Source organism: Mus caroli, unplaced genomic scaffold (assembly GCF_978045245.1).
Source record: "Mus caroli unplaced genomic scaffold, Mus_caroli_1 scaffold_14, whole genome shotgun sequence".
Classification (NCBI taxonomy): Eukaryota; Metazoa; Chordata; class Mammalia; order Rodentia; family Muridae; genus Mus; species Mus caroli.
In genome coordinates, this window is record NW_028227269.1 from 83,453,480 (window position 1) to 83,472,796 (window position 19,317).

At 46.4% G+C, this 19,317-nt stretch overlaps 1 protein-coding gene across 6 annotated transcripts in view; it reads right to left on the reverse strand.

Annotated features, from left to right (window-relative positions):
• Positions 1 to 8,455: 8,455 nt before the first annotated feature.
• Positions 8,456 to 19,317, reverse strand: part of Arel1 (apoptosis resistant E3 ubiquitin protein ligase 1) — a 52,461-nt gene continuing 41,599 nt past the window's right edge. For all 6 annotated transcript variants that reach the window (XM_021178694.3, XM_021178691.3, XM_085830553.1 and 3 more), the window contains 9 exons: positions 18,106 to 18,181; positions 17,553 to 17,662; positions 16,517 to 16,696; positions 15,980 to 16,105; positions 14,213 to 14,342; positions 14,076 to 14,134; positions 11,571 to 11,660; positions 10,994 to 11,169; positions 8,456 to 10,894 (listed from right to left, as the gene is read on the reverse strand). In XM_021178694.3, coding sequence (XP_021034353.1) covers positions 10,792 to 10,894; positions 10,994 to 11,169; positions 11,571 to 11,660; positions 14,076 to 14,134; positions 14,213 to 14,342; positions 15,980 to 16,105; positions 16,517 to 16,696; positions 17,553 to 17,662; positions 18,106 to 18,181 — 1,050 coding nt within the window. In that variant the 3' untranslated portion in view covers positions 8,456 to 10,791. The remainder of the gene's footprint in view (positions 10,895 to 10,993; positions 11,170 to 11,570; positions 11,661 to 14,075; positions 14,135 to 14,212; positions 14,343 to 15,979; positions 16,106 to 16,516; positions 16,697 to 17,552; positions 17,663 to 18,105; positions 18,182 to 19,317) is intronic.

Here is a 19,317-nt window from a genome sequence, read left to right on the forward strand (position 1 = left end):
CAGCAGTATGGAAGTGTAAGCTGAATAAACCCTTTCCTCCCCAACTGCTTCTTGGTCATGATGTTTGTGCAGGAATAGAAACCCTGACTAAGACAGCCACCGACATAAAAGTCAGGCAGGTGCTTGGTGGTTACTTCCCTGAGTCCCAATGGGCAGCCCTAGGGACTCTGAGAGTAAGGGAGAGATACCTAGTCTCCCTGCAGAGAGAGCCACTTCCCCTCCACAGCTCTTTGGTTGACACTGGACCCTTGCTTGGCCTCCTTCTCCCCGACAGCTCCACCCTGGGAAGATTCCTAAGAAACTCACTTTCACATAAACCGTTGGTTCTAAATCTGTGCCTGGGGAACACAATTTAGGACATTGGGAAATGCTAAGTAAACCCTAGGAGCTGTTTCCTAAGCTACATGGCCCCTCCTCCCTCTGGCCAAGGCAAGTCCTCCCGAATCTGTATGGACTCAGTCACAGCACGCTGGCCATCTAACTTCATTGGCATCTTGTCTCTGCTTCCCGTACCTGGCAAAGGCCAGCCTCACAGAAGCTGACGGCATGGCCCTGGCATATGGCCTCTCTGCTTACAATTCAGGAAAACTGCTTGAACTACGTGTCTCTGGGTTCTGGGTCCTCCCTCCAAGGACCAACACAGGATACCTAAAAGTAGTATAATATTCATCCTTGCCAATCGTCACCTTACTCTGTGCTGGGTGTGCTAAGGTCATGCTGAAGCTAATTTCCCCTTTCCTACATGGAGTAGACATGAGGTGGTCGACAAAGGCCAGATCGAGAATAGGTCAGTCTGGGTACTTTTTCCTAGACTTAGTGAAACTTATGGCCATTGCCTTTAAAACTCTTTGATTTGTTATGGTCATTTTTCCTTGTTCCAAATATTCTTTCTTAAATAATTGTTTTGATTTACCCCCATAAAGTTTTGACTTTCAAAACTACAGAGGCTTCAGACCACCTGAAATCTTACTATGCTTTGATCATCTGATGTTTGGGAGACTCTGTCAGACCTGATTCTCCCTCCATACATCCAACCCTTGCTTCTCTACTCATCCCTGTTAATCCCACTGTTAGATGGAACCAAACTGATGATACATTGTAGCAGGCCCACTTAACAACATGCCAAATTCATCCCTCCAGTACCCAAATGTCGGAGCCACCCATCATTGCCTGACATGGAGGGACACATGGCAGAGGAGAAATCAAAGTAGAATCAGAGAATTTGAACTTTTTCCCCCCAAATGGTAGCAAATAATGTAAAACTTATAACCTTGAAAAAAGACACGACTTTGGGAGCAGCTTGTACAGTTGAGGGGCCTGGACAGAAGCCCAAGAAGCTTAGGAAAATGGCCTCTGGTTGCTGGACTTAAAAGAGTTTTGGACATACAGTATATTAAGGTCTGAGGGTTTTAGACATGTCCCAAATGTACGAAAGTACAGCTGTTCTGTTCATGGCTCTCTTTTCCTTCCTGCTCCTCAGCTGTGGCAGGAGGACCCTATAGCATATCCAGGTGAGGCTGAAGAGGGACCGGAAATGATCACCACTGTTATGGCTAACAGCAAACTTGGCTTCTGACACTGGTCTTACTGTCAGGAGGCGTCTGTCACCCACAAGCCCAAGTGCCCCTCTCCTTTTGCACATTTTTGTTTGAGGTGACCTCTCCCTTAATTTTTCAAAGTTTCTTCTAAAAGAAAGAAAGAAAGAAAGAAAGAAAGAAAGAAAGAAAGAAAGAAAGAAAGAAAGAAAAAGAGAGAAAGAGAGAAAGAAAGGAAGGAAAAGAAAGGAAAGGAAAGGAAAGGAAAGGAAAGGAAAGGAAAGGAAAGGAAAGGAAAGGAAAGGAAAGGAAAGGAAAGGAAAGGAAAGGAAAGGAAAGGAAAGGAAAGGACTCCAAGTTTCCTTTGGAAGGGCAAAAGGATTAGCTCTGTCTAGGGTGGGCCAAGGTGGGAGCCCAACAGAAACCAGAAGTGGGAGAGCGACGCCAGCGCTTTTAGAGTCTGCTGTGGTTTAGACTGTGTCTCACCACCATTACTGCATTTGAGTTTCAAGCTCCTTCTGTACGGCACATTGTAGAAGAATTGTTAGAATCAATCTTTCCTAGTTCAACAAGAGACTAAGCCATCCATGTAACATTGGATACTTACCCTCAATTAAATTCTGCATAGTCTAAGAGAGCTGTGGATATTGGTGTACCATTGTAAGTACTTTTTAAAGAGGACAGGGGGGCCACAGTGTAACTCACCAGCGGAACATTTGCAGGGAATTGAGACTCTGGGTTCAATCCTTAACACCACAAAAAGGAATGATTGGAGGCTGGGGAGATGGCTCAGCCAGCACAGGGCTGTGCATTCCCAGCCCCCACTTAAACGTTGGACACAAGAGTTCGAGCCTATAACTCCCGCTGTTTGAGAGAACAAAACAGATCTTGGAGGCTCACTGCCCAGTCTATCTAGCCAAAATGGTGAGCTCCAGGTTTGGTGAAAGACTGTCTCAAATCAAAAGATGGAGAGTAATAGACAAGGGCATCTGATGTTGACCTCTGGCGCGCACATGTACACACACGCTGCCCCTGCCTCCCAAATGCGGGTGAGTATTTTGCAGGCATCAGCCACAACAGCTGTATCTACTCTTTTTTAGAAGGCTAAATCAAGACATTCTCCCCCAGCCCCCCAAACACACACAAATTCTCTAACCCTCATATCCTCTGACACAAGCTGGGTTTGTAGGTTGAGGATGGACAGTCCAAGAATGGGAATATTCCTCACTGAATGCATAGTATAAGCCATGAGCTGAGCTTGCTCAGACATTCACCAGCACCTGGCCATGCTTGTAGAGGTACAGTCCCGGGTCCTGGGGCCCCATCAGATAGGCCTCCTAGACCTCTCTCCGGCACATGTCTCAGTGGAAAGAGGCTGCTCCTACATAAACACGGCTCTGGCACAGATCTAAGACAACTGGGAAGGGCCTGTGGCCTGTCACTGCCCGCATGGTTTGTTCTCAGTGAGACAGAGAGGGGGTTGCCAGGGTGAGCTGGTATGTCATGAAGGCGCCCACACTTCCAGCCAAGTGATGGACTTGGCTTCAACCCTGAGCTTTGAAACAGCAGCCCACAGCTTGGCCAGCTCTCGTGCTTTTGCTTTCTTCCATTCCCCCACACGGGCCTGGAGCTGGACACAGGGCTAAGACTCTTCCCCAAACATTTGGGGATTGAGAGATGGAGGGATGCCAGCTACCCTGGAAGGAGCATCAGCATGTACAAGCACTGCCCTGAAATGGGCAGTAACAGTCTCAGGGATGCAGAGTGGCAGGATTGGCTGGGGACATACCCACCAGATGGCTCCCTGAGGACCCAGAAGTCAGAGGCCCATACAGTCTGCCTCCTTGCCTGGAGGATGAACAACATCCTGGCCACTCTCTTGCAGGGATCCTCTGGACTTGGCTCTCTGCCCCCACGTCACCTCATTTGAGCTCATGGGAGGTGAGGTGTTGGGACCAAGCTGACACCAGAATTCATCTAATAGACATGTAACATCGCAGAGATTACTCCTTTATGCCCCAGTCTCCTCCTGTGAGACGGAAATACATATAGCTTATAGACAGACGTGAATACGAACAGGGTCAACACAAGTCAAATGCTTACACATTGTTTTCCACACAGACTCTGCGTGGAATAAACACAAATTAAACATCACCTGTTATTACACAAGTTCTGAAAGTCTTCCTTTAGGATATTTCCTGTTCGTTAGCAACGGCCTGAGGATCAGGACAAGTGCCTTGTGAAACCATTAAGGATGCTGTGATTGACAGCTCCCCTGGCTGCTTCCCACTGACCACCCAGCGGCAGGCTAGTTTTAAGGCTCCAACTTACTTGTGTCTGTTTCAGCTTATAAGCCAGGCAGAGAGGTGTTTAAGGACCCATTAGCACCTCACTGCTCGCTGTAGGCACTAACCACCTCTGTAGGCTCCCTCTGGGCTGGTTGAGCTGCCTCTAAAAACTAGTTCAGCCATAGTCCAGGCTTTCTCCACCTAGTCCCAATTCCTTCCCCTGGGTCACTCCGTTTACCCAGAAAGTGAAACAAGTTACTGGCTAGATTTTGGAGGCACGAGTGTATTTTAAAAAGTGTATGTGTTGTGTATGTGTGTACATCTTCCTAGTCTGCTGTACTACCTGAAAGAGATCTTAGAGCAGCTTCACTCAGACCCTCCTCTTCTTCCCTGACACCTGCAGACCCACCCTCACTACCCATGGTTTAGTATGCAATCAGGCAGAGAAGGCAAGGGCTCAAATTTGAAGCAGATGTTTGGGATGATGATTGAAGCTGGGGTGGGGACAATAGAAAAGACGTGGACCCTTCTAGAACTGCTTGCTCTGACCTACTGCCAAGGCCGAGGGAAAATGAGTGAGTGTTCCTGGTTAAATACCCAGCTTTTCCTTGTGCCAGGCTTCCCTGGGCCCCAGTCCTTGGAGGTTCTGGCTCTGCTTCCAGAGTTCTCCATGTCCTTGTGCCAACCACTATCTTGGCCCCCTGTCCTCACTGCACCAAGCCCCTAAGCCCAGGCTCACCCCAAAAGTCAGGGCTGGAGTTTTGTTTCCTTTTGTCTCCCCATAGCTGATCCACAGTGACATATTTTAAACCAAAACTCGATACAGTCTGACAAGAAAGACTTGTGCTGGTTCCTGGTGTGAGAGGCTGTCTTGAAGACAAAACTTAGATGCCAAGACAATAGAATTCTCAAGGTTCTGGGGCAGAAATAGAGGAGAATCACTGTGGAGTTGTCATATGGATGGCTGCTACCCGACCCCTCCCACAAGGTTCCCAGGGCAGCTCACACGAGCCGTCCTAGATTCGTTCAATATGTTCATTTTCCTGGGTGAGACACAAAGTACCCTCTATAGGACAGTTTCATTTCCATTGCTGGGAATGTCTGAGGAAACTGTGTTGGTATTCTCGAGAACAAGGTTCCAAAGAAATCCTTTTAGAGGAGCAGAGTGAGATGGTATTCTTGAGGCAGGGTCCAAACTAGCACCCATCTAGCTGTTGAGAGACTTAACCAGAGCTGTCCAAGCCCCAGGGAGGAACAAGACAGCCACACGGCACAGCGGAGAACTCAAGACTCATTTCCTGGGTTTGACTGACACTATGGGGAAACTGGAATTGAATTCGATGTTTCCACCCATGGTGGCCACAAACCAATGTCGTGGCGCTTCAGAGCGTTGATTCACTTCTTCATGCTTTGGTATTCATTGAAAATGGCTTGGTCTTTCCTCTGCCATCCAGATTATTTCAACCAAGCACAAATCTGTTTGATTGCTATTAATGTTGAAAATACTCCCTTTCCCCATTCACTCAAGATTTTAATTTCATTCACTGAGCTGCAGGCAACAGGCCAGGTCCCCGCTGCCAAAGTCAATATCCAGGTCTTGTGTGTCTGGGAGAGCAGGTTAGAAGAGAGCAGGCCTTAAGATCATGAAGTCCCCTTCCCCAGCCTGGCCCAGGACCTACTAGGTGATAGACTATTTATGGTACAATGAGAACTTGCCCCTCGGGTCTATTGGAGTCCATCTTTACAAGCGTTTTCTTCTCTGAATGTCAGGGAGAGTAATTCCCCTTTGTTAAAGAAGCTAGGTATCTCATTAGCGGCTGTTACTGTTTGATGGTCTCCAAACACACAAACATTCCCTACCCCTGTGAAAATAAAACAGAATGTCACACATGGAGGCATGTGGCCCCGAGTTTGTATGCCTATGCCTCAGAGAAAGGGCACAGAACTGAGATACAGGCTGGGACCACATTCTATCTAGTGTCCAAAGCTCTCTGTGGTGTCCCAGATACAAGACATGTTTGCTGACATCCAGCTATGGACAGGACTAGAGGGAAAAGGAGGAGACCACAAATCCAGGGGCGGACCCAGATCCCAAGAGTCCTTTGCAGAGGTTGAAATGACAACTTGGGAGACTTAAACCTAGGACTTAGGAGACCCCAAAATGACACATTGTCTTGTTACACGATAACCCAACATTTTGCATTCAAAATAGCCTAAGAGTCGTCCACCTTCTCCAGCTGGCTTGCAAATTCTGATATCCCTGACTCTGCTAATGGGCAGAGGAATGTCCTGGCAGCTTCTCTGAGTGGGAGTTCTAGAGAGAGGGAACACTCAGCCTGGAAAGAATAGAAAGCCTCAGGCTCCACCTCTGACAAACCAACAAACCGTGCAGGAGAAAAGTGGGGGTTTGTCAAGATGAATTCATCCTGGGGAGGAACAGGATCCCCTCACCACAAAAACTGACCCTGCTGATAGCTTTAACAGAACCATGGTGTCACTGGTACGTCAGGGGACCGGTGTTTCCCTTCTTCTGGCACTCTTGAAATTGTATGCTTTTCAGTGAAGTGTGCTCCAGGAATTTGGCCTTTACTAACCGGTGCTGTTTCATATAAGGAAAGGAGAGACAAGACATTTATTCAAATGAGTCTTTCTCTGCAGACACAGTCACCAGAGATCAACATCAGAGGACTGTGTCTGACCTCATTGTAATTATCCCATTTGCATGTGACTAAGGGTTTTCCAACGTAGAGATAAAAATAATTTTAGGACTCGTCCCCTTCAGTTACCTCCTCAAGGGTATCCTGTGTTCTTTATGAGGGATCATTCCAAACTTGGCAGCCTCTTTCCCTAGGTTATTAGCTCATAGTTCTACAAAAGTTCCTCCATGTAGATTTTAAAGCCATGACCACTTCCTGCACCTCTTAGAAATTCTCTACCTTGGAGTAGGGCCTTCTCTCCATCAACTCCAAATCCCAGTGACTAGTAGGTAAACCAAAGTATAAAGTGTTTGCTCATCTGTCACATCCTGCATGGAGTAAACGTGAGGCAGGCAGGAAGCTCTGGTGGCCCAATGCCTGGGCTCTCTGTCTAAACTCATCTTCAAGAGACAAACCAAAACTGTCACGTTTGGGTTCTGAAAAATTAACGGATTCATCCTCAAATGGCTCTGCAGCCAAGCACATGATGATACGTGACTTTAATCCCAGCATTCAGGAGGTAGAGGTGGGAGAATCTCTGCGAGTTCTAGGCTAGCCTGGACTGGACTACATAGAGACCGTGACTCAAAAAAAAAAAAAAAAAAAGGGCAAGAGATTTCCTACTGAGTCTGAAATACTAGCTCAGTCCTCAAGTTTGGGGATAATTTACCATTGAGTAATTTTCAGTCCTACTATACCTTATATATCTACTATTTATATACCCAATAACATCTTACTATCACAGAGAATCACAAGCATGTCAGACCAGGCCATAGACAGTTCATAAATGCCAAGGAGCATCCAACACAGCAATCTCTGAACACATGATTAATCAGGTTCAGCACCAAGCATCTGGGCTAGATTCTCATGGGGCCAAGATGGTCTGTGAGGACTTTAAAAACCAACTGAGGACGCAACCAAGGGAACAGCATGTGGGGGACGGCAGCAAGGCAATACGAATGATGTGAAGTCTGTCTGGAGGGCGGTCAAAGCGCTGACAGTGCGAACCTCTGGAGCCTGGGGGACTTATCCCTGGACACTTCTCTTTTACGGTTTTGTCTGGGGCTTTGTTACTGTTTGCTACTAAAAGGGTTTGATGAGGCAAGGTCCCACTGTGTTACTCGGCTGTTCTCAAGTGATCCTTCTAGCTCAGCCACCCAAGTGGCTGGGGCTACAGCATGCACTATCACATCCACCTTCCTTGACCCTTCAAGCTTTTTTTTCAGTGTATGTGTGTGCCTGTGTAAGTTTGTGTACACCCTGTTTGTGCAGATGCCTGCAGACACCCTGGGTCCCTGGATCCCCTGGAACTGGAATCACAGGCAGTTGTAAATAGCTCAGTGTAGGTATCAGGAACCAAAGCCAGGCCCTATAAGAGTAGCAAACATCACGAACTGCTGAGCTATCTCTCTTGTTTAGAAATTCTCTCTACGGACTTCCTGATATAAAAAAACAACAAATTAATCCTTAAAGACATAATAGATAAGCCGGGCAGTGGTGGCACATGCCTTTAATCCCAGCATTTGGGAGGCAAAGGCAGGTGGATTTCTGAGTTCGAGGCCAGCCTGATTTACAGAGTGAGTTCCAGGACAGTCAGGACTACACAGAGAAACCCTGTCTCAAAAAAACCAAAAACCAAAAACCAAAACCAAAACAAAAAACAAAAACAAAAAGACATTATAGATATTGCTCATATCAAACTAGTTTCCTTCCTCAGGCTCTGAGAACAAACACCTTCCCCACTGGATTGCTATCTACAGTGAGCAGTGTGACCCTTAGGACAGGTATTGGAGACAAGCCAGGGCGCCAAGTACATACTCTGTTCACAACAGATTGCTTCCTGCTTCCAAGAACACATAGAGCATCTCTAAACGGTTTCCTTTCCATCTTCCATGTAAGCATTGCCCCACCCCCCACTCAAACACTCATTTAGCTCTTGGTTATTGTAGGCATTTTATTTACTGTACAAAATATTTACAACTCCAACTGCAGACATCCAGACCTGGTCTGCCAATGTGCAGCAGATCTCAACCTCTGCCAAATTCTAGAACCAAGCTGACACTTTCCTTGGTACTCATGACTGGTCTCCTTCAAGGACACCGAAAATCCAAAAGCCAGGAGGGCAGCTGGCCTCCCAAGTACCTATATCACAAAGCACAAACAAAAGAACTGGCCAAAATAAGGAATATGAATAGAAAATTGACCAAGAAATAACACATGTTTTTATCTGTCCAACATACTGTATCTCTTCCCCACACTGGCTAGTACCAAAGCAGTATTAGGAAAAAAAGGTAAAAGAAAATGCAAAAGAGAGCAAAATGCTTCTGAACAGTCAGGAGAGTGAACTAGAAGAATAGAAAACCACACAGTACTAGAGGATTTTTTTGTTAAAGACTCTGGTGCCTAAAGACCAACCTGGCATGCTAGCTGCCCCAGCTGGGCTGCAACAGTGCCTAGGAGACTCTGAAAAAGTGCTATGACTAGAGCTTAAAATGAGAGGTCTAGTCATAGACACACACTGACCCCCTGTGTAGTCTGCAGAGGGGTGCTGGAGCCTGGATTGCAGAACCTAGGAGGAAGAACCGCCCCAAACGGCCAAGCAGCCATGTACCCAGCTGGAAGCCCCAGCAGAGGCTGAGAGGCAGCAGGGTAGTGGCTAAATGATCTTGTACGTGTTCCTTGGGAAAATGTGGGCAGGCGGCAGCACCTTGTCCCAGTCCCTGAGGAGAGCAGTGACCATGTGGCATGGAGGATCCTGGGTGGAGAGGTCCTGATGCCAGGTCCCAAACCCCGAGGATAAGTGAGGTGAGCACCCACACCAAGAAAAGACAGATGATGACTGCAAAGGAGGTCAGGCAGGATTCTAGCAGCTCAGGAGGGCTTGTTTCTCGTGATCCTGGGAACAGGAGGGCTCAGACTGCTTCCAGGAGGCCAAGGCACTGTCACAAGAACTGCCTTGTCTCGGGATTCCGTGTACTTGCTGGTTTTGGCAATAAAATGGCTTATAATATTCTGAGTGAGTGCCCCATGGAAAATAGTGGCTTGTAGGAAAGCCTTATTAAAGACAGAAACTGGGAAATCCATGTGATATTGAGCCTTCATGTTGTTTTCATTCAAACACTCATGAAAAGATGCTATCTTCCTCGAGACTGAGTTCTCTTTGATCACCATGTAACTGTGAACCCAATATAGCGTTCTCCCTCCATGGTTCCCCCACTTCCTAGTAACTGATGAAACCAAGTCCTTGGAATTGCTAGGTATTTACTGCTGCTGGATCTCCACCTTGTCTGTCCCCAGTGGCTTCACCGCTCCTTTGCCTTAGCACTGCCAAAGATCACCACCATAGCTGGCAGGCTAAGTTCACTGTCCCAGTCTGTTGCTCCCAAAATTCTTCCAGCAGAATGCTAAAGACAGCTCTTAACAAACTATGTAAGTCGGAGGTCCGTCCAAGTCCTCCTTCAGTGCAAAGAACAATTCAGAGAAAAGCATCAGTAGTCTTCAAGCCATCCACATGCCTGGACACGGCCCTTCCCCACGAGAGAAGCGTACCCAGCACTGGAGGCTGCAGCACAGACATCCTTCACATTCTTCTGACTGCTTTTCTCACTGGCTCAAATTCAAGAGAAAGCTTAGCAAATTCCTTATAGATTAATGATCATCTTTAAAAATGCCCACAGGGAGTATCTTTTCCAGTTCTGTCACCTTAAAGAGATCCTTTTGTACTACCAGTCCCCATGAGAACTAATCCAGTGCCATGGCCTGTGCCTGCCATTATGTGAGAGGACAAATCAGACGGCTTGTGTGGGCCACTTTCTAGCTGCACTTCTCCTGGCCACTGATGAGAAGAGGTGATGGGTTACCCAGTCTGGTCAAGTAGTGAGCTCAAGGAGGGCTGGAATGAGGCATGGTGGAAGGGTCTCATATGCCGGCTTTCCAACAGAACTGAGTCCTCTGTGTTATGAATGTCTCCCAGCCACGGAGGCAGATCTGGCCACAGAGATCTTCAAAGGACCAACGAAGTGACAGCAGCATGGTCCTCCTCTCATGACTGAGTAGAGCTCAGATAGGTGCCACGTGCTCAAGTGGCCTGTGGTGAATGTGGACAGAAGGTGAGGTAAGAACAGGGCTTGCAGATGACAGAATACTCCAGACACAAGGGAGCATGCAGTATCTTCTGGCTAATGGTTGTGGTTAAGGTCAGTGGTTATGCTTGTTAACATGTGTCCAGATGCTCTAGAGAGCTTGGGAGCCAAGCAGGTGACAGAGGAGCGGTCAGAGCATGCCAAAGCCCTCGCAACCCTCACTGATGGCCAGCTGTAGCATCCTGTGCACCTCTTCATATGAGTCATATGTAGGGAGGCACAGTTGGTTAAAACTGGAAAAACAAGGAGGAAGATGATGAATTCATACTACAAGAAACATGGGCAAGGGCTAGAAAGAGACTCCCCCACAAGGGATGCTTCGGGCAGCCTACCATGTGTGTGCAGTAGGAAGCGTGCTATGGGTTGGAGCAGCAATAATCTGAAATGAGGGACAGAGGGCAGCAAATCCTCCAGGTGGGAGCTGAGAAGAACCTGTTGTAAACTGAAGCAGCCGAGCCAGTTCCTCCTGGGTCAGACTGGAAACCACAGCCCAAAACCACCTCATGACCTGGCAGGAAAAGACAGGGCTTTCATCAACATGACATGCAGCCTAAGATCTGACTCCTAAGGAAGGACCAGGATGCTGTGGGGAGGCACATGCTCCCAGTTACAGTACTATGAGGCATGAGTAACAATCCCTACAAGAATTTACATTGTCACAGGATCAGAGTAATCAATCAATTGATTGCTTGGCTCCGTTTACTTCCATTCCCACCCATTACCGCAGTAGTAGTCAAGGTACCTGTCTTTAGGGACCTGAGCTCCTTTCGGCTTGGATAACTACCTGTTTTCCCAGAATCATTGTTTTGCCAGTCATCATGTCAACTTCTTCGACTCTTCTACATTTGTCTTCTAAAACCATTCCACTTAAGTCAATACCAAACCAACTGTGAAAGCTTAGCCCATTACCTTTTCTCTGAAATGCCAGGATCCACCAACCACTACAGCATGGGCTTTGAAGTCAGATACATTGATGTCTCCAGTCCCACACATCAGCAGCTAGACAGACAGAAGGACAAAGACATTCTATTTAGTCAGTTACCTACATACATGGGAATGCAGAATGAAACCAATGCCAGGAGAAAGACAGAAAATGAGATCACAGTGCTAGAATGAACTGTAATAGGCCAATGATTCCTAACTAGTGTGGGGTTTCAAAAAAAACCAAAAATCACAGTATTAATAAACCCACACCACTTACACACACACACACACACACACACACACGATTCAGCAGAAAACAAAAGTGATTATTGTGCAAGCCAGCCAACCTGAGTTGGATCCCTAGAACGCACAGTGGAGGGGTGTAACAAACTCCTAGAAGTGGTCCCCTGACCTCGGATATACCACAGCACATAATAAGCTCTGTGGCACATGTATGCCTGTATCCCATAAACTGGATTTAAAAGACAGACAGATGAGTACACTAGGCACTGAATCAGAATCTCTGAAGTTGGATTATAAGCTAATACAGCTGAAGAGGTTTCCTAGGTGTTTCTGACGAGTGGGCCTAGTTAAGAACTGCTAAGGATTCTTTGTCATTATAGAATGAAATGAAAGAAATAAAAGAACTGCGTCGGTGTTCTAGTCAGCAGAGGACTCCCAGGGGAAGGGGCCCTTTATGAGTGCTTTCTCTCAGGTCTAGCCTCCTTTCGTGGGCTGAACTTTTACTATTTCCCTTTAGCTCTGCTTCCAGTTGAACAGATAAACTAAAAGGATGGGGGGTGGGAGAGGGAGAGAGAGAGAGAGAACATTAATGACATCAGAGCCTTAAATATCTTGTTGATGTCCTAATTTGGCTCAAGAGCCAACATGTTACTTAGCAGACTATGAATATCCATCCAATAGCTGTAAGGAATGATACCTCTTAATAAAGAGACAAAAAAGCCCAACTTCAGCCCTGGAAGCTTTAGTTTCTTGAAGACCATGCCAAGTTAATGAGTAGCTCGGAGCAGCCTGAGGAACCGCTGTAGACTGCAGCTTTTCTCCCACTCTCCGATGTGTTGTTTCCAGTGCTCACAAAATACCCCAGGGCCCCAAGGCAGCAGCACAGGTAAGAGGTCTATAGAAATTCTAGACTGAGAATTCATTGTTTGGATCTTATATCTCCAGGCACTGCAGGTGATGAGAATCACAGAAGCTTGAATGGTCTCTAGCCGAGGAAGAATTACACAGCATCACCCGATGATACTGACACTAACGGTTTCCTTACACATTTTAAAGTTTCTCTTTTTTTGTTGTTTTGTTTTGTTTCTGATTTTTGAGACGGGGCTTCTTTCTAGCCCTGGCTGTCCTGGAACTCCCGTGTGCAGGAGGGATTTCTAACAGGAACATTATGAAGACCTTTGACTGTACATATCATGTGTGAGGAGCAGCAGCAAGAAAAGACAAGCTGACTCTTGTTCTCAACTCCTAAGGTCTTTCATTCAGCTGACTATAAAAATGGTATTTAGCTGGGCGTGGTGGCGCACACCTTTGATCCCAGCGCTTGGGAGGCAGAGGCAGGCGGATTTCTGAGTTCGAGGCCAGCCTGGTCTACGAAGTGAGTTCCAGGACAGCCAGGGCTATACACAGAAACCCTGTCTCGAAAAAACAAAACAAAACAAAAAAAATGGTATTTAACCATCTTAGAGCTAACTTTGGACTGATACAAAATGTGAAATCACTGTTACTTAGATATGTAAATACATGCACATGTTCTCACACTCTGTGACACTACAGATATGTAAACACACGTGACTTTAATATGAGCCATCCTGTGTCTTTCACTAGCATAGAGCCCCGAGGGACTTCAGTCTTCTTCACTGCAGGATCTCAGCACACAGCTCATAGTTCACACACACCTAAACAAATATACTCTATAATCCACTTAAATATGAAGACTCTATATTATGCAAGTACTCGTCAGTCAATTACTATCAGTAATACTTGATAAGTCAGTATTAACTACTACTCCTCATAACCACCTGCTGCTCTATGAACTTCACCACGGCAATTTCTAAAAGACGAGACAAGGTGCACAGACACACATGCAGGAGAAGACTCATATACATTTTAAAAATTTTCTTTTAAAGTGACTCTAACTCCTGTATAATAAACGTCTTTCTGCCTACACAGTGAGACTGTCTCAATTCTCTCATTTCCCAAGAAGAAAGAATGGGCTTTCTTGCCGCACCACTAACAGAAGGTACAGCAAGCAGGGGCCCGTGAGGCACACCGTCAAGAACAGCAGCAGTCTTGGGGCTGGGGAGATGGCTCAGCTGGTAAAGGCACTTGTGCCGATCCCAAGGCTCATGTGGTGGAAGGAGAGGACTAAGTCAACAAGTGGCTTTCTGACCTCCATATACCCGACTGGCACTCCACACAAGTAAACAAAAACCACAAACAAGATAGGTTCAAATCCTAAGCGCTTACCTCAAGCTCATTCTCATCAAAAATAGCCAGGAGGTTCTCAGGAACCAGCTCATTCAAGCCTGAAACAGAAGTATCCAAGTTAGAGCCAGACTGCAACTATGGCCCCAACGTGTGCCGCACAAGGAGATGGGGCCCACCTTTCAGGAAATGCTCCACCTCCTCTTTCACTTGACTGGCCAGCCGATACTGAGCCAGCAGGTTTAAATAGAAGATTTTATTTGCATTGGTGACGGGAGTTTGAGCTCCGCCTGTCATGAGTTCTACAATCTGAAACAGAAGGCAAAAGACAAGACATGGAGAAATTGTGGTAAAACTGTACGCTGTATCAGCCTGAAATGTTCTACAGGCAGTGACTGGACTCCCTCAAGTTTCTCATCTGCATTAGCCTTTTTAACACAGTTGCTTTTCACTCTCTGTTACTGACTTTCAGGGCTCACACCCGACTAGCTAAGACTTGCACAGTGGGCACTAGGCAGGCCCTCTCTCAGGCAGTGAACGGCGCTGATGCAACAGGAAGGTACTACGGTCTCGTGAGCAATCCTTTAATTCTTCTCCCTGAGTAAACACTCATGGCCTTTTCTTGGAGATGCTCTTTCATATGACAGAAGCATCTGTTCCCACACATTCCTCTCTCACCCAAGTACACAGATGGAAAGAGCAACAGCTGAGACTTGGGAAGTTGGCATCAGACACTGCGGCCTTGATATGAACTTGCTACAGAACTCCAGTCTAGTAGCTATTTGTTCCTTATTTGTTCTGCGATTTGTCTATCTGCAAAGAAAAGCTAAACAAACTTCCTAAGTGACAAACAGAATTTATAAACACACACACACACACACACACGAAACAGCCACCGAGGGGCATGTGAAGAAGTCCCAAAGCATTAAACAATTACCCTGGAGAGTCTGTATAGAAACCAGAGCTGTCTCCATAACTGGATGAACACCTCCATTAGTTGTGAGGTCAGTTATTTTAAGGACCTAATAACATTTTCTTAGGCCATAGCTAGAAGTGCTTATTCACAAAAACCATACCAAATTATAGCAGTAATATAATATCCATAATTATAGAAAAAAAAGTTCTACTGTCAGTCTGTTGAGAATCTTGCAGGTGAATAACCTGCTGCTGTCCCTAGCCAGGACCTGTGAACAAAGTTCTGTTCACTAGCTATTTTCTTACTCAGAGCTCACTAGTACAAAGACAGAAAACTGGCATTCCTAGCCTTTTCAATAAAGCATTTAGTTTTGTTCTCATGAGATAGAGTCTCTGTCTGTAGACCAGGCTGGCCTCAAACTCACAATGACCTGCCTGCCTCTGCCTCCCAAGTGTTGGGATCAAAGTGCGTCATCATACTCAGCTGCCACATTGTTACCTCCCTTTGAATTACACAGTGATAATCTACTACTGCAGTGGCACTATCAAAGCTAATGAGGTTTAATTATCTATTATTACTATGACTAGCTTCACTATTATCATTTGATATCACATAACTCCACAATGTAACAAAAACATATTTGTAACAAATATATATATGGCCAGTAATCTCAGCACTCGGGAGGCAGAGGCTGTGGATGCCTGTGAGTTCAAAGCCAGCCTGGTCTGTGTATCAAATTTAAGGCCAGCCTGTGCTACAGAGTGAGACTCTGTCTCAAAACCAAGCCAAACCAAACCCAACAAGAACAACAAAAAGGGTTTTACTATGTACAGGCATTGTGTTAAACAAACACCCAGGCACCTCCATCACAACGGCTAATCCCTCCCAGACCAGCTTGGGCACGGATGCTTCATCAGCATGCCACTCAGTCCTCTGCAGAGTCTTTCCTTTCCTTCACTGCAGAAGGTCCGACCGGAGCAGCCTAGAGGGATCCGGGCTGTAGGGGCTTCCGAGTTCTGGTCTCTCTCACCTTATCCAGTTGACCTGATTTGTTGTATTTCTCTTCTGCAAAGACCAGCTCCATCTCACTCATGTCATTGTTGAGGATAAAGCACACCTTGGACTTATAGAATTCCGGGTCATCCGTTTCAAAGTACTGCGGAGATAGGAAGACACAGAAGTGCATGGACACCCTTTGCCATGAACGGAACTAACTGCTTGAAACCACTTACACCTTCAACCTTAAAAATAATCAGCTCAGGGGGCTGGAGAGACGGCTCAGAGGTTAAGAACACTGGCTACTCTTCCAGAGGTTCTGGGAACAGAACCCAAATGGAGGCTCACAACCATCTGTAACTCCAGTTCCAGGAGACTTGATGCTTTCTACTCAGTGGGCACCAGGGATGTATCTGGTGCACGTACATATAAGCAGGCAAAACACACATACACACAGAATACAAATAAATCTTTAAAAATAAATACATAAAAGGGTAAAAAGGAAATCAGCTCCTGTGGAACGATCCCAAGCTAGTCTGTCTTTAGTGGAATTGCACACCCACCATGTTACCTTGTAATGCATACGGAGTCCTATGATTTGGGCCAGGAAAGACCGAGTGAACCGGGCACGGACCAACTGCTTGTAGGCTCCTCCTAGAGAGGATTCATACAAACACTTGCCCACCAGCCGCCCTGCAAACTCATACATCTTCAAGCGCAGGTGAGCCGGGCGGTTAGGGTTAGGATGCACCTGTCAGAGAAACGAAAACGTCTTTGACCATTTTTCATCCATTCTAGCTAATTCTGGAAAGACTCCCAAATCCTATGCAACTAGGACCTAGAATGTTCCCCAAAGGTGTATATATTTAAAAGTTTTGGTCCCCAACCCATAGCACCATCAGTAGCGCTCAGGCTACTGAGGTATGACCTGGAAGAGAACTTCCAGGTCTCTCTCTGTCTTTCATGCCCTAGCCCTGAGGTGAGGATCTCTCCATACTCTGCCACTATGATGTGCTGCCTCACCACGAACCCAAAAGCAAGGAGGCCAGCCAGCCATAAACGGAAGCCTCTGAAAGTCTGTTGTGAAGTAACATTTTCTCTTTATAAGCTGGCTCTCTCGGGCACTTATTACAGTAACAGAAAGCTGACTCATACCCAGTGCTAAGGGAATAAAATTTCAGGTTAAGGATCACAGAGCAGACAACTGAGTGACTTAGATTAGTTTGTGGTCCTTAGTTGACTTGAGTGCAGGTGATCTGATGCCTGCCCCTAAACAAGAACTTTTCAAACGAACTCTACTTGTGATTCCTTTCTAGTCAGGGATCTAATACAGAAACCAATTGCCACAGTCGTTTTTCTTTTGATAATAGCTTAATTATTATAAGTGAGTAAAGCCACAATGTAACGTAATGCTCTTAGCCAAGTGCTCAACTCTTCTTCCCATTCTACAGATGAAATAATGGAGCCAAGTAAAAGATAGGCAGCTGGACTAGCTCATTACACACAGCACATGAAAGGCAAAGTTGTCCAGCTTCCCAGGTCAGCTGTGCGAACCTCTGTGTATTCAGGGTAACTTTCCACCCCCCACGGGGAAGGCACGGACTCACTAGTGCTTGGTTGCTGTCAGTGAACCGGGTGAAGAGCTGACTGGTGGTATCAAACAGTGCTTTGCAGATTAGCTCAAACCATTCCCGGCGAGGCCCTCCCCAATCCAAAGCTGAAAAGTATAATGAAAATTAAAAGTGATGCTGGCTTACACCACCGATTATTACTTTTCTTCCTTTAGTAACTTGTAGCACTCTCCTGTCCTTCTCTCTGGTCCACTACCTGTTTCTTCAATGCAGCTCACCTATACGGTGAACACTTCTTGAAACCCCACTTCCTTCTGTAGATTCCAAGGTATTCTGGTCACTAAGCTAACAGAAACACAGGTCAGAGATCCAGGAAACGGACACTGTGGATCTGCAGTGGTTATTCTGTCCTTCTGGTGTGAACTGTAGGCGCTCACCCACATGTCTCTGCTCTCTAAAGCCAACCAGGCTCCTTTCCTCACTCAGAGAAGCTGGGTCTTTGGGGGAGCTTGAAGAGGCTGGCCTAAGCCTTTTTGGAGAGTGGAAGTAGGAAGGAAAATTAAAACAATAAATGGAGCTTTAAACCCACCTTCCTCATCCTGGAAAACTACTTCAAAGTTCTTGCTCCAGTCTGAGATGGAAAAGTTCCGAGTGGCCTTCAAAGACTAGAAAGCAGAGCAAGGAAGGAAGCTGTAAGAACACTGGCTGCTCCCTCAGCTTCTAAAGAGAACCCTCAAGAGCAGCACTGTCCACTGAGCCAACCACTTCGTGGAAGTGACAGATGGCACACAAGTAAAACTCGCTGATGTCATCTTATATTCAAATACACAGATTGCCAGGAGAAATTCAGTATTTAAAAGAACTGGGGACAACCACACTAGAGACAACCCCTGCCTGGCACTGGCAGGGCATAGCACTCCTGAGATGACCCCAGACACCCAGAATCCCTGTGTGCCACTAAGATGAGCAAGCAAGTGGTGGGAGATGGAGGAGAAACAGAGGGATGTGGGCACAATGAAGAGAGGTGGAACTGGAGACTCCAGGCACAGCCTGGTGGGAGTAGCCAGCAGTGCTCCCTAAGGTCAGGGTAAGGTCCTGGCCTGTGAAGGGGGTCAAGACCTATAGATCCAAAGCTGCAGGATCTCCATGACACAGGGAAACAACAGGATCTCCAAGAGGAGTCCCAGTGAGGATCCAGTATTGACAGTGGAGCAGAAGCCAGAGGCCTCAAATCACTGCAATAACTCTCTGCAGTGAACATTTGCAAGTATAGTTGTGGACAAGGGGCTGGCAAGATGGCGCAGCCAGTAAGAGCACTGACTGTTCTTCCGAAAGTCCTGAGTTCAAATCCCAGCAACCACATGGTGGCTCACAACCACCTGTAATGAGATCTGACATCACCTTCTGGTGCGTCTGAAGACAGCTGCAGTGTACTTATGTATAATAGTAAATAAATCTATGGGCTGGAGTGAGCAAGGATTGAGCAAGTGGAGTTGACCGGAGCAAGCAGAGGTCCTAAAAATTCAATTCCAACAACCACATGAAAGCTCACACCCATCTGGACAGCCAGAGTGTACTCATATACATAAATAAATAAATCTTTAAAAAAAAGTGTGGACCAAAGTGTATCCTGTGGGACACACTATGACACATTACAGCTTCCACAATGAGGGTTTTTCTCTTCTTTTTTTTTTTTTGGAGTGGGGTGGGGTAGGGTGGGACGTTCCAAGGGCAGAGGGAAAATACAGAGGGATGGAGAGAGGTGAGCGAGACTGGGGTGTATGATATGACTTTTATAAAG